Here is a 15,812-nt window from a genome sequence, read left to right on the forward strand (position 1 = left end):
CATCTGTAGCGATTTACAACCAATCAGTTGCCTGAACGGTAGCCAGAATGTCAACACTGCAGCCAGTGATTGACTGCAGCGGTCAAGTGCTGTCGCTAGCTAAAAGTACATGGACCAGTTATAATTTTGGCTTGTCTTCAGTTGCCTTTTATATCGCTGCTTGCACACTGCGGTCTATCATAAGTAACCTACAGATACACCTAGAAACATGGGCACATTGTCATTTCTTGTTCCCCCTGTTGCCTCCAAGATCTATGGAAAATATATTCATAAATGTGCGGCTAATCTCACAGGAGGCTGAGCAGCTCCGAGATGTCTCCTCATCCCTCCATCACCGGTCACAGCTTGATTTAATGCAAAGCAATTTGATAGAAGAGCGCAACTCATAGCAAAGTACGCGATGAATGTCAATGTCCCCCGATGGCCCAGAGCTCATTAATATTGGATGCGATTAATATTTTTAATTATAGAAGACCGTTGTAAATTCCACTAGGCTAGAAAACATGTATAAGGGGAATGAGCTGCTTGGCTTACAACATTAGGGGACAGACAGGGGCGCAGCTAATTGTTCTGGATGAGAGAGGGGGAAACATCTGAGTGGGCCCCTAAATAAGTAACCACCATATTTCCATCTACGGTGGTGAACCCTCATCATGGGTCTAGGGGAACCTCAGTAGATGACCGCGCTGTTACTGAAAATAAATCTCTATACAAAGACCCACACCTTTATTACCGCCATGTAGTGACTCTATAATGTTAGGTACCAGTCCTGCAGAACATGTAGGAGATCACAGCACAGTAATAGAGTACGGTATTAGTAATAGTGACTTATAGATGATGTTATTTCTAATGGATTCATTCACTTTTCCCGTCTTTTGCATCTGACCCAGACCGTCATGACAGCTTCTTCCAGCTACAACAACTGCAAGATAGGGGTTTCAGAGCCCCAATCTTGGGACCACTGGGGTTCCCAGCTGTCAGACCCCCAGCAATCATCTGGTTATCTGCTAACCAATGGATAGAGTAGAACTTGTTATTTTTGGGGGGATGAGGGGCCATGTATACCAGAATGGTGGATGGGGGCCATGTATACCAGGATACGGATGATGGCCATGTATTCCATAATGGTGGCCATGTATACCAGGATGGGAATGATGACCATGTGTACCAGGATGGCGATGGTTGCCATATATAGCTTTATGGGGGATATTACCCCTATTTCAGTGTCAGCAGCAGCTCACCCCATAACTGTGTCATGACCACATTTTTTGCTTCAATTTTTTTCTGGTTTTCTCTTCTAAAACCTAGGTGTATCTTACTGTACTTTTATTAAAAATCCCTATTGTTCCCTCACTATGCTATCTACTGTAACTGCGTATACATATGCACAGTATTTTTTTTACTACTTCCTGTGTGATAACGTTTTGTTTGAGAATCCCAGTGCATGGTGGGATAGTCAAACGAGTCAACATGACGGGGCATAGGATGCGGTCACTGCTGCAGCCTCTTCCCCTCACTCTAAAACGAACCGTCATTAGTAATGTCCGTTTCAGAGGATGGACTAGTCCCTGCTGTACTGAGCATATGTCAGGTGTCAATTCCAATGAATGCTCAGTACAATCTTGTCACAGTACAATAATATTCTCAGTGCATAGTGACAGTGCACTCCCTCACTGGCTCTGATGAGAAATGATGAGCCCTCAAGAGTGCGCACTGTTGTTGTGCATTGTAAGAAGAGAGCGTAGCTTGCGGTGGTGGCGCTGGTCTCTGGTTTTCATGTGCGCTGACTTTTTTCCTTAAAATGCACTCTGACAGTGCACTCGCTTGACAGCTTGTGACTAAACTGCATCAGGACTGTGAAGATCTTCTGGCCATGTAGTGACACATAGCTCCGGGCTCAGTACCAACCTATCCGCTCTGAATGAACCGTCTGCACGTTACACTGAGCAGATGTCCAGGTCTGTGATAACGTAGTAAAGGAATGATTAACCTGTGAGCGAGATCATTCCTCATTCTTATTGATTTTTCCTGCTGAGCGCTGAGACACATTAAAAATATAATGCCACCAGCGCACCAGGGTCACTCCCGTCAGCCCGGGGCGGATAATAAACCTTTCAGGAATTATGAATATATTTATCCAAATCCAAAGGCGTCTGAATACTCTGTAATTGGGACTTTGTCATTTCAGCAAAGACTAAAACACTAATGCTAAATATATCAGTATTATTTATATTAAAGGGACATAAAGGCTGATTTTTATTTTAATATCATTGCATTAGTCACAAGTAGAATTGTGACTAATGATATATATGCAGTCAAGGGTGTTCTTGGGGGGAAAAGGAGCTTCCCAAAGTGCCCAGAAGCTCCCTTTCTTAACAGATCAGGAAAAAAATCTAGGGAACTGTTCTTTCAACATACTTTGCATATATCAATAGTACAAGTAAATATAAAAAACCTTCTAATATGCTTCATCCGATAAATCTGCTTCCATCCTCACTTACGAGCCACTTCTTTCCCTCTTTCTCACCCTGCCTTCTGCAGTTGACATCCTCTTTGAAAGAACAGCTCAGCTCCACCTTGCTTAGGCAATAGGACTACTCAGGTTAAGCAGCCTATTATACTCTTTGCAGAGATGAAGAGGGAGCAGAGGGATGAAACAGGCAGAGGGAGACAAAGAAAGATCATATTGAGCTTTCTAATTAGTCTTTTATTTCACTCCACAGCTGGATTCACATCTACACTGCTCAGTAGTTTTGTTTAGTATCATCCATATTGCTGCTTTTTCTTCTAACCGTGTGCTAAAAAAAGAAATGAAGAACAGGAATCTTCCCCCTCCCCATGTGCTTTGAATAGACTAAACCAGGGTTCCCCAAATCCAGTCCTCAAGGGCCAGCAACAGGTCATGTTTTCAGGATTTCCTTAGTATTGCCCAGGTGATACTTGCATCACCTGTACAATACAAGGGAAATCCTGAAAACATGACCTGTTGCTGGCCCTTGAGGACTGGAGTTGGGAAACCCTGGACTAAACGATAGCAGCTAGTCATCTCACACCAGCTCAGAGTTAATTGCAAACTAAGAACTAGAACCTTCTGAGTGAGAAAACTGGTGAACATAAAGGATACGAGTTATATAATGGCCAGACGTAGTTTAATTCCTTATCCACACACACAGGATAGCTTGTTCTGAAACATTACTTGAAAGTTTGGTAAGAGGCTGGAATTGTTTCTGCCACCACCAGATGGAGCTGTTTACATATAAATTTATTCATGAGTTCAATGAGCAACATATAAATCCCTATGCAATGAGCTCCCCCTAGTGGTGGCAGCAGTAAGAGAATTTTATGATCTTTTGGAAAGAAAACCTATCTAAAAAGTTGGCAGCATTTTACTGTCTTTGTTGTGGTCACTAATACACTTGGAATCCTCTCTTTAAATTTTTTTTTTTTGCAAGTCATATACACAGTCATATTCATAGAGGTGTACACCTAGGATGCTGCTGTTTTTTTTTTTGCATAACACCCTTTGAGCTGTAAGACTTCTTTGCTCCTGATAGGTGGTGATCCCAGAGGTTGAGCCTTGACCTATTTGATACAGATGCTTATCACATCATCTATGGCTATGACAGATATTTCAGCAGTTAAAATACTCCTTTGCTCTATGGTTCTCTGTTATTAGCCACTTCATGCTGAGTCATTTTTTTTTTTCAAATTGGTAGGGGTCCGACACCCAAAACTCCCACCAATCACCTGTTGTCAGCTCTGCCGACGACTAGATGTAAACAGTGCATGAAGCGAGAACAGCACAGCGCCGTACATTGTGTAGTGGCCGTTCCAGGGTACTGCAGCTAAGCTACACTTGAGAGTCAGGCCCCACCAATCTGATTTTGAATGCTTAGGTCTTCAATATCTTAGTAGCGGATAACCCCTTTAAGGAAACAAACCCCCCATAAAGCTACGGAAAAGTGAAATAAGTTATGGATTTTGGAATGTAAGCAATACAAAAACAAGCTATTTAGTAAAAATAAAAAAAAATATTGTGCAAAAGTAGTAAAACATATAAAAAATATAAAAATGTGCTATTGTCATTTATATCATTTATACTACATGGTGGAAGTGATAAAAATCAAATTTAAAATCAGCAATGAAGGAATTGCTCTTTTCCCTCAATTCCTTCCAAAAAATGAATTAAAGTTAAATATTTTGCCTAAAATGATCCTATTTGAAAATACAGCCCATCCCATAAAAATAATGGAAAAATGAAAAAAAAAAAATGACTGCAAAATCAAGGAGAGATTGGGAATAAAATCATATGCTTTATACTATAGTTTATAGGATTGCTTGCGATCATTCAGATTAATAGTGAGTTTTGCTTGAACCTTCGGAAATATTGCAGTAAATGTTTAGCTTTGTTTTGCTGTTTTATTTTGTGTATTAATGTTGCGATCAGTTGAAAGACTGCAGGTGTTGTGCATCCCATCGCCAGCAGAGGGAGACAGAGACACATTTTGTGCCAGCACTGGCAGTTATTGCAGCCACTTGTATATAGGGAGCATCACTTGTGGTCCTGATGAGAGCGGAGATGCTGAAGATGCAGCTCTGAGGAGCTCATGCCATGCTCCTTCTCAGGACTAAAGCATTCATCATTTTTGTCCATGGGATGGTGGTAACATTGGAACTCCTAGTGTCTTTTCATGTTGCTGACTTGGTGAAGCGCAAGGGAGGACTATGAGTGCAGAGTGCTCCAGTTACACCACAATGGAGAAGGTGCTGGTCGGGGCTTTTAGCTGTCCAAGGGCGGATAGTGACCTGGGAGCCATATATTGCTGTGGATTTAAGGACTTCAAATATTGCTGCGATGACCCCAACAGTTTTTTCCCCTATGAGCACAGTTACATGTGGTGGCTGAGGTAAGACCGCTGTCCTAAGTATGAGTTTGGGATGAATGAACTTCCTTGGATAGTCAAGAAACAACCGACTAAGACTCTGTTCACATGTCCGCTTTAGTGTAAGCGATCCTGTGCATCGGTTTTGTAAATTGATGGGGTCCGTTGGGAGTCCAATTTTTAGAACGGAAAAAAAAAAATCCATTATGCAGAACTTTTTCTTCCGTTCTAAAAAAAATGGAAGGTCGACAGACCCCACAATATCAATAGAGCCCCCTCCGCTTCCGTTTGCATAACTGTTGAAACCGATCGCTTATTCCAATTGTCTGTCCCTGAAATGGAACATGTGAACAAAGACTAAAAACCCTGAAGTCGAATGTTACTGTTATTATTTATTTATTTATTTATTTTACTTTTTTCATTTATAAAATTTTGGAAATGTCACAGAACTGAATTTATAACTTGACTCTTCGGTGGAGGATCATGACTTATTGAGGGTTCCTTGCGCTCTTATGAATTACATTTTTGCAATATTTTATCCAATTGTTAAACTCTAAACTCGGCTCTACCAACTTTAGGAAAACATTGAGTTGCCATGTATGTACAATGCTGTATCAGGATAGACCTAGGAAATAACAACACTGGTTGGGAGAGATTAATTCTGTAAAACTTCCCAAAGCGCTACTGAGTGTGTGGAGTTTGTGGGAAAGGACAAGATTCTGAGGAAATGTGAAGGGAGAACTGAGAACAGTCAGATTAGCGAGGCAAAGAGATAGACTGTGTTTTAGGCAAGCTTAAAACTTTGGATGCTGTGTTGGAAATCAACCAGATTGTCTGGGATAGCGCATTCCAGAGAACTGGTGCAGCACGAGAGATGTTTGAAGAGTGGGAATGAGAGGTTTGCATAATAGATAATGTTACCTTTAGGGGATTATCAGAATGGAGAGCACGTTTAGGGTAGTGGACAGAAATGTGAATCAGATGAGCAATCTTTACACTCAGCCAGCAATTACTGCTTAGAGATTTCTGCTCTAAGTTTGCAGAGGAGTATTATAATACAAAATTATTTAGCATGCTACATTGCACAGATGTATACAGTGAACATACTGTATACTTTAAAGAGTTGGCAAATCTCACTGATGCCACCAAAACCTCCCAGAAAAGATTCTGGATTGTACAGAGCCCTAATGTCCAACTGTACATTCAGGGAATAGTTAATGGGGTGTGGTATGGGTGTGAAAGGGGCTGTGGTCATGGGAAAAATTTGGGCGTTACACTTTGCCTATCACAATTAAACTATGATTTAGAGAGATTCCATAGAACTAGAATGTTGAAAGCCTATCCAATATCAGATTGATTGGGGTTCAACCAGGGGTGTTCCACCTATAGCGGTAGACTATGCTGCATCTATGGGGCCCATGAGTCAGGGAGTCCGTTTTGGCACCAGACCCTGCCCAGCGTCACAATTTTAACCGTGTATACATGTTTAGGATGCAGATATCGTTTAACACAACAGTGGAACAGAGAGCCATCGACTCTCTCTTCCGCCATTCAACGTGTGGGTCTGACACTCAGCACAGCAGGCACGATGTAACTAAATCACGCCTGCTGCGTAGGGCCTCAGTTGACACAGTGCACAGACCCGAGCAGCTAATAAGAGGAACAGGGATTAGGTGAGTAGTTTTATTTATTTTTTTTATTAGTAGTTGAAGGGAACACCACACTATGTGTGTAGGGGGTAAAATACTGTGTGGAGGTTCTGTGGAGGCCATCATACTGTATGGGAGTTCATTTTACCTTGCAGGGGCCAATCATACTACGTACGGGGTCATTATATTGTGTGAAGGAGCAGTAGAGAACATGATACTTTATCGATGGCTATCAAACTGCATAGGAGGCCATCATACTGTGTGTGAGAAATTGTAGGGGCCATCAATCTTTGTGGAAAGCTGTGAGGGTCATCCTACTCTGTGTGGGGAGCTGTGGGGACCATCGTATTGTTTGGGGAACTGTGGGGGTCATGGGGGTTTGTAAGTAACTGTTGGGACCATCATATTGTGTGTGAAGAGCAGTGGGGCCATCATATTGTTTGAGGAACTGTGGGGACCATTATACTGTCTGGAAAGCTGTGAAGGCCATCGTACTGTGTGTGGGGAGCTGTGGGGACCAGCATATTGTGTTTGGGGAGCTGTGGGGGCCATCATACTGTCTGGAAAGCTAGGAGGGCCATTGTGCTATGTGTGGGGAGCTTTGGGGACTATCATATTGTTTGCGGAACTGTGGGGCCATAATACTGTGTGGAAAGCTGTGAAGGCCATCCTACTTTGTGTGGGGAGCTGTTGGGACCATTATATTGTGTATGGGGAGCAGTGGGGGCCATCATACAGTGTGGAAAGCTGTGAGTGTGGCTGAGAAGGTCATTGTGGGCATCATAATGTGAGTGGGGAACGGTGGGGACATCAAACTTTGCTGGGGCCACTTTGGGTCATCATATTGAGTGTGTGAAGGCTACTGTGAAAGAATTCACTATGGGGCTAATATACAGTTTGTTGGATGCATTTTTGTTGGCACACTAAGAGGTTTCATTGTGGGCAAAATCACTTTGTCCCGCAATGCATATCCCTCTCCCTATCTATTAAAAGTTGGTAGGTATTAAGACTTTTGCTATGGGGCCTCAGGATTTCTACATATGCCCCTGGTCCAACTCTCAACGTTTAGTCCCATTTACGTGAATGGGACTGTCATGCAAAGAGCTGTACATCTGTTAAGCTGGTTTCACATTTGCGTTTTTTAGCGCTGGAAAAAAACGCATATGTGCGCATGCGTTTTTCCCCTATATTTAACATGGGTGCGCATACCTGCGCGCTTGTAAGCGCATGTATGCAATTTTCATGCGCTGCGTTTTTTTGGGGTGTGCGTTTGTATTTTCCAGACGCAGCATGTTGCATTTTTTGGCCCTGCAAAAAAGCGCATGCGCACATATGCGCACGTTTTGCGCTAAAAATGGCCATTATAGCCTATGGATGCGCATATGTGCGCACTGGCATGCTCATGTATGCGTTTTTTTGCATATGCGTTTTTTTTTTTTAACCATGGAATTTAGGGGTTTGGGTTAGAGTTAGGGTTAGTTAAGGGGGTTTAGGGTTAGGGTTAGGGTCAGGGTCAGGGTTAGGGTTGGGGTTTGGGTCAGGGTTAGGGTTAAGTATGGTTTGGTTAAGGGTTAGGGTCAGGGTTAGGGTCAGGATTAGGGTTAAGTATGGTTTTGTTAAGGGTTAGGGTCAGGGTTAGGGTTAGGGTTAGGGTTAGGGTCAGGGTTAGGGTTAGGGTTAGGGTCAGGGTTAGGGTTAGGGTCAGGGTTAGGGTTAAGTATGGTTTTGTTAAGGATTAGGGTCAGGGTTAGGGTCAGGATTAGGGTTAAGTATGGTTTGGTTAAGGGTTAGGGTCAGGGTTAGGGCTAGGGTTAGGGTCAGGGTTAGGGTTAGGGTCAGGGTTAGGGTTAGGGTCAGGGTTAGGGTTAAGTATGGTTTTGTTAAGGGTTAGGGTCAGGGTTAGGGTCAGGATTAGGGTTAAGTATGGTTTTGTTAAGGGTTAGGGTCAGGGTTAGGGTTAGGGTTAGGGTTAGGGTCAGGATTAGGGTTAAGTATGGTTAGGGTTAGGGTCAGGGTTAGGGTTAAGTATGGTTTTGTTAAGGGTTAGGGTCAGGGTTAGGGTTAGGGTTAGGGTCAGGGTTAGGGTTAGGGTTAGGGTTAGGGTCAGGGTTAGGGTTAGGGTCAGGGTTAGGGTTAGGGTTAGGGTTAGTTAGGGTTTAGGGTTTGGGTTAGGGTTAAGTATGATTTGGTTAAGGGTTAGGGTCAGGGTTAGGGTTAGGGTCAGGGTTAGGGTTAGGGTCAGGGTTAGGGTTAGTAAAGTCATGGTTTGGGTAGTGTGAGGGGCCACCTAAAAATGTTGGAAAAAAACGCAAACGCGGTAAAAACGCACTAAAAACGCATACAAACGCATAAAAACGCTGCGTTTTTTTCATGCATGCTCATAAAAATGCTTGAAAAAAACGCAGCAGTTGTATGCTTTTGTATGCGTTTTTTCAATGCGTTTTTTTGCGGGAAAAACGCGCTGCAAAAAAAAGCAAGTGTGAAACTAGCCTTACCCACATGAAATTCACTTGTTTCTTCAATCGGCTGATCAGTGAGAGGCGGTTTGGGTCTCCATCGATCTGTTATTGATGGTCCATCATAAGAATAAGCTATAGCCTGAAAATGTTTTTAAAAGGAAATACAGAAATATGTATTTTTTTTACCTGCTGTAAATGCCGCTGTTCTCCTAAATCCGGTGTTGTTTTCTTTTGGTCATGCAACTTTCCATTCTTGAGATACTGCCCCCTCTTTCATGTATGTAAATCTAATCTTGTTAGCCAAATGGGCGTAGTCCTCAACTATTTTCTGTGGGCATGTTCTTGAGGACCACGACCAATTGGCTAAAAGGACTAGATTTATATACAGAGACGTAAGGAAGGACTATATCTCGGGAACAGAGAGGTGTGGAGAGAAAAGAAAAACAACGCTGGATTCAGGAGAACATCAGCATTTACACCAGGAAATATTTATGGCATCTGAAGACTCCCCTTTTAAGCTGAAATATCAGATTTAGCCATAGTACGAGACTGGCACTGCTAGAGGAACGCTGACATGTTGATTATCTATACATATTTATGGCGAGTCAACGTTCCTCTTCTTTGTCTTTTTCCTTTAGGTACTCTTTAACGCACATCTTATGGACCAAACCACTGTAGTCAAATAATCCCATGTTTGCGTTAATAGTATCAGGGTGGCAATACCCGAGAACGACCACTGCACAATGTCAGGTGGCGGTTGGCGATCTGGATAGATCATCAATTTCTTAGTCCTGGAAAACCCCTTGTAGGGAACAGCTGACCATATTGTGGCCTTCACCCTTTTGAAATGTGCCACCCATCCAAAACACAAATATGCTGTATGTTCAAAGATAATCAAACCCTCTTTGTATTTCTCACATCGCTTCATTTCTTTACACTTCATTAGGCTAAACGGTATATAAAGAATCTGCAGAGTATTATCAGTATTGTGGCACCCATGGTTCTATGTTGTGGTGGCTTTTTTTGCATTACACACAAGGTCGCTGATCACATTTGGCCCCATCGGAAGCAGTGAAGTTGTGCCATGAGTCATGATAAAGCTGCAGTTTTACTGATGTGTCACCATAGATAGTGATGAGCCCAAGTACTCAGAGAAGAGAGGTCAACAAGGCCTATGATGAAAGGAATTTACAGGAACTGGAGGCTTTTTGCCATGGAGAGTGGGCAGCTTTACCATCTGAGAAAATAAAGAACTTCATCCACAACTACCACAAAAGACTTCAAGCTGTCATTGATGTTAGAAGGGTCAATGCATGGCATTAAGAAATGGGGTATGTAAACTTTTGATCAGGGTCATCTGGATGTTTTGGGTTGTCATTATGATTTAAAAAAGTGCTTTGACAACAAATTACTTCACCCAACCTCTAACCATGAGTGGAGAACCAGTTTTGGTGTTATCATTCATATTCTCTGAAAAAAGGCCAAGAAAGCCAAAAGTTCTGCCAGGTATGTAAACTTTTGAGCCCAACTGTATTTTTCGAGCATGCCGAAGCCACTCGGTTAGCACCCGAGCATGTTTGGATAAGACTTTATCCGAGCACATTCGCTCATCACTAATACTCTACCTTTTAAAACTTCTTTCACTATATGTAAAAAGTTGGAAAAAAGTTGACTAGTTGGCAAGGTGTGCACTATCGGGGGGCACCGTCTGAAGATAGCATGCCCACTGAGGCATGACTTTGATCCCGGTTTCAGTCTCAATCTTTCCTTCGAGAACTTTGCATGCCGCAGTTGCTCGTGAACTTCACCTGAGGCTTGAGGTCGCACTGCACGTATCTGAAGAAGCAGGTGACCACTAATTTTAACGCAAGCTTACTCCCCTATAAATGGCGATAAAAGCAAAAAAAATTATAATTTTTTTTTAATTAAGGTTTTTCTGAGATAACAGTGGCATGTCCACTGCTTGGAATGTGTCTTCCGGAAAGACTAACCATTTGGCAGTAACAGCTCGTGTCACAAGTTATGATATCACCGGTGATTGATGCTGGAGAATAACACTGGCGTAGTGTGGGGAGGGGGCACAGTGGTTGTTTCTCTGGGTACAATAATTTTGGGGGGAACTAAATAGTAATAAAAACTGGGGAGGGGTCACAGTGGTTGTTTCTCTGGGTACAATAATTTTGGGGGGAACTAAATAGTAATAAAAAAGTAGTAGTAGTGGCATTGCTAACATACAGGATCTTTGGGCAGTCCACATGTCCTGAACTTCTGGCCATTTGCCCAGGATCTCAGGGCAAGAGCCACTTAGAACTGTATGAGCAACAACACTGTAGAGGGATCATCCTTATTTTCATTAGCACATGGAAACGCGAGAATCAATGGAATGAAACTGAAAGGGAGAAGATACAGATTACATATTACAAAAAACTTTTTGACAGTGAGGATTATTAATGAGTGTAACAGGCTGCCACAAGAGGTTGTGAGTTCGCCATCAATGGAAGTCTTCAAACAGAGACTGGACAGACATCTGTCTGAGATGGTTTAGTGACTCCTGCATTGACCAGGTGTGGCACCCCAGAGTCCGGTTGCCATAGTGACATTGCCTCCTTCTAAGGGGTGTTGTCATGCCTGGAGGCAAGAGGGGGGTCCCCATGCCAGGTAACACAGTGTACATGACAATTCCTGCTGCAGGCCAGAAAGGGGAGCTTCCTTATAAATTCTGGCCAGCAGGTGGGGTTAGTGAGTCAGTAAGAAGACAGCTGAGAGAGTAACAAGAGAGTTGTCATGGAAACGGGGTCAGTTGGAGCTCATGACAAGACAGTTAGAGACAGAGAGAGTTGGTCTGTGGAGAGGGAAGGGACAGGGGCAGAGACAAGGGGCTCTTGGGAATGAAAATTGTGTATAGCTGACCCCAGAGCGAAGCGCTGATAAAAGGGATGCCAGAGTCCTTGGCTAGGCAGGAGCTTACGCCCTGACAGCCGAGTCTGGAGTGCAGGGGACTGCAAGTTCCTTGGCCACACTGAACACCTGAAGGCATGGCAGCAGACCAACAGCCTGGGGCTGACAGTGAAAAGCTATAAAAGATATAGGCTCACGCTGTCTGCCATACAGGTTAGAAATCACGCAGGAGAGGGCCACAGCTTAGCTACAAGCAGCAGAGACCCGAAAAGAGAGCGCAGAAGAAAGGTCCCTGTTGTGAATTCCCTTGCTCGGATGTCTCAGCCGAAGCTCCCTCTTCTCCCTCTGGTGCTTACTGAGAGTATTGAAGCTGGCCAGGTTGATGGAAGTTCCCCACCTGACGACGATAATTGGGAACCTGGGATTACTGGCTGGGAGCATATAATTGAGCAGGCTGCTCTTGGAGGTTGCTGGTGATTTTCCTCCTTGTGCATTTGGAGTTCTTTTGTCCCCTGCCTCATCTGCATGGTTCAGCTAAGTTATTCTTTTGCTAATCCTTTGCATCTAATCTGGTTGTGCCTTTTTTTTTGCTTTCTGCTTTGCTGCTAGGGTTCAGCGTACTCCCTGCTGGGGGCAGCCCTGGGCCCTGCTCCATATGTTACAGCTTGTGTCAGTTTGTTCAGTCCCCTGTTATGTTTGTATCTTTTGCTTTGCTTCCAGTTTATACCCGAGTGCTGTTCTAGCGGGGGTGAGGTCGTGTGGCCTCAGGTTTTTTGTATATCAGAAGTGTTGGACTTTTTTTAGGGTTTTGTGCGTGATTGCAGACAGTATATTTTCTGTCTTGTCATGGCTAGACAGCTTGGGCCCCACCGTTTGCTCAGTCTGTTTTCTGCCTGTGTTTGTGTCTCATCTTGTCTCACCGACAATATATGTTTGGGGGCTGTCTATTCCTTTGGGGATCTGCTCCGGGGTAGTTTAGATTTCACCTTTCTGACTTTAGGCTTAGTTAGTTCTCCGGCTGTGACGAAGCGTCTAGTGCATCGTAGGAAGGCTCCACGGCTACTGCTAGTTGTGTTGATAGGGTCAGGGGTCTGCAATCTGCTTAGTTACCAACCTCTCTGGTTTTCTGGTGGCTTAGCCTGTTCCTGCCATCCTCCTTGGTGACCCATTCATAACAGGTCCCCAACCCCACCTGGCAGGGTGGGTCCCCTGAATGCCTCCACGGGAGCCGGACTCAATCCATCATCTGTATGGTACCCCAGATTGCATTTATGTTCAAGTAAAAGGTAAAGAAAACTGCACCTCTCTGTGACTGTGTCCTTCCTTTTTCCTTTGCACCCCAACGTTCACCACCATCTGAACGTTCAAATATATTTGCCCTGGGGCCCCGCTCTACCCGTGAGGAGCTGAACCATCTTTGCTGCGTCACCAACAGCCCCAATGGACCAAAACCACAGCGTCAGCCGCCCATTGCCGAACACCACGGGTGGCGTCACAACCAAACACCACATCATTTTCCTCTAATTTTTTACTGGACGCCCAGGGCCACGGACCAGGTCACTGCCTGTGATGTCCGTCTGCGAGTCTGGGCTGCAGTAAGACAGCACCCCGAGCAACCCCGATACCCTTTACCCCTATACAGGGATCTGGATTAACAGCAGAGCCCAGGAGGTAGCTGTCTGAATAAGAGCAGCAGACCAGAGCAGGACGGTCGCCAGAAAGGGGTTAAGAAACGAGACCAAAAGCGTAGTCAGGAATCCAAGTCTAAACCAGGCGGGCAGCAGAGGTAGAAAAACGGCAGACAGTAGCAGAGTCAAATCCAGGCCAAGGTCAGAGTGATAAACCGGGAGGGAGGCAGAGATACAAAATCGTTAGGCAGTCGCAGCGTCAAAAACAAGGCCAAGGTCAGAGTCGGAAACCAGTAGGGCGGCAGAGGTACAAAATCGTCAGGCAGGAGCAGAGTGTCACGTGGGGCTTAGTCCCACTAAAGCTGTAATACCCGGGGGCCCTGTGATGTCCCTATAACTAGGGGAAACCCTGTCTGACCCTCAACCCAGGGTTTTTGCTGATGGTGCAAATGCCTGAGCCTCCAACCTTTCCTTGTCTCCTGCTCAGCCCTGCACTTAACCCTCCACCCTCCACCCAGTGAGGAGACACACCACCAAAGCCCCCACACAAATAAAGACAGACAGGGAGAACTTAAACTGCACTGCGCCGCACACACACAGGAATATACAGTAATGTGAACAGGGCACAACTAAACACAAATATGGGAAGGAGAAAGGATAACAACGGATCATACACCACCAGATACGAATCTCTCTCTCTGCAACACCTCCACTCCAGACCGGAACCACTTGGTATGAAACACAAGCTATAATCGGCGACGCCCATAGGCCAGCATGACCATTTAAAGACCGTGGGCGTGACTAACCATCCAACCTGGTCTCCAGCAGGATTAACCCCCGAGAGCCTGAAGATCAGGCCGGCGCCACTGAGGCTATAGTGGCTGGAGGTGGAACTACCTCTGCCTGCCGGACGCTGTGGTGTGAACAGCGTCCGACATGACATTACCCCGTCTTCTACGAGGGACCTCCGGACCCTCAAGACTCATAGGACCCGGCTTGTCCGGATGACGACGGTGAAAAGAACTGACCAGCCGATCCGCATGTATGTCTGAGGCTGGAACCCAAGACCTCTCCTCCGGACCATACCCCCGCCAGTGCACCAAATACTGAAGAGTACGGCGTACTACTCGAGAGTCCACTACCTTGGTGACCTCAAATTCTAAATCGCCATCCACCATGACTGGAGGTGGCATCGGCGTCACGTCCACAGAGCCTACCACCTTTTTCAATAAAGCTCTGTGAAACACGTTGTGTATCTTGTACACCGCAGGAAGTTCCACCCGATACGCCACTGGGTTAATGATGGCAGAAATTGGGCTCCTAGCTGATCCTCCTCCGGGACACCCCCCGAGTCACCCTGACGTAAGGTACAAAACTGAGGATGTTGACCGTACACACAAAAGAATGGAGACTCTCCCGATGACTCTTGGCGGTGATTATTTAACGCGAATTCGGCCAGAGGAAAGTAGACCACTCCTCCTGGTTGTCGGACACAAAGCATCGTAAATATTGTTCTAGATTTTGGTTCATGCGCTCAGTTTGTCCATTAGACTGTGGATGAAACGCCGATGAATGTGACAACTTGATCCCCAAACGTGAGCAAAAAGCTTTCCAAAACCTCGCCACAAATTGCGTACCCCTATCAGATACTATGTCCGACGGTACTCCGTGGAGTCTGACCACCTCCTTCACAAATACCTGAGCCAACGTCTTAGCATTGGGCAAAGAAGACAACGCCACAAAATGCGCCATCTTTGAAAAACGGTCAACCACCACCAGGATAACCGTGTTCCCCGCCGAGGCTGGCAAGTCAGTGATGAAATCCATGGAGATTTCTGTCCATGGCCTATTGGGTACCCCCAGAGGCTGTAGCGTGCCAGCAGGACGGGTACGGGGTGACTTAGCCCTAGCGCACGTGATGCAAGCTGCCACGTATGAGACCACGTCCTGCCGGATTTTGGGCCACCAGAAACGACGCGATACCAGCTCTAAGGTGCCCCTCACCCCTGGATGACCAGCCAGTACCGAGTCGTAGTGTTCCTTCAACACCTTAAGCCGAAGATGCAGGGGTACAAATGATTTGTTGGCGGGAAGTCCTGGTGGTACCTCCTCTTGGGCCTCGGCAATCTCCGCCTCTACCTCCGTCGTGAGAGCCGAGACCACTACCCCTTTCTGGAGGATGGGTACCGGCTCTTCCCGAGGTTCTCCCCCCGGAAAACACCTAGACAAAGCATCCGCCTTGGTGTTTTTAGCCCCGGGACGGTAAGTCACCAGAAAATTGAAACGAGTAAAAAA

The 15,812-nt window shown here is 45.2% G+C and overlaps 1 protein-coding gene across 1 annotated transcript in view; it reads left to right on the forward strand.

Moving 5' to 3' along the window:
- The first annotated feature begins 4,547 nt into the window (after positions 1–4,547).
- The window catches only part of SHISAL2A (shisa like 2A), a 79,048-nt gene continuing 67,783 nt past the window's right edge, over positions 4,548–15,812 (forward strand). Inside the window, exon 1 of the mRNA XM_073563599.1 lies at positions 4,548–4,907. Within this exon, the coding sequence (XP_073419700.1) occupies positions 4,726–4,907 (182 nt within the window). The 5' untranslated portion in view covers positions 4,548–4,725. The remainder of the gene's footprint in view (positions 4,908–15,812) is intronic.

Source organism: Dendrobates tinctorius, unplaced genomic scaffold, assembly GCF_039654945.1.
Source record: "Dendrobates tinctorius isolate UK_male_01 unplaced genomic scaffold, ASM3965494v1 ptg000396l, whole genome shotgun sequence".
NCBI classification, from domain to species: domain Eukaryota; kingdom Metazoa; phylum Chordata; class Amphibia; order Anura; family Dendrobatidae; genus Dendrobates; species Dendrobates tinctorius.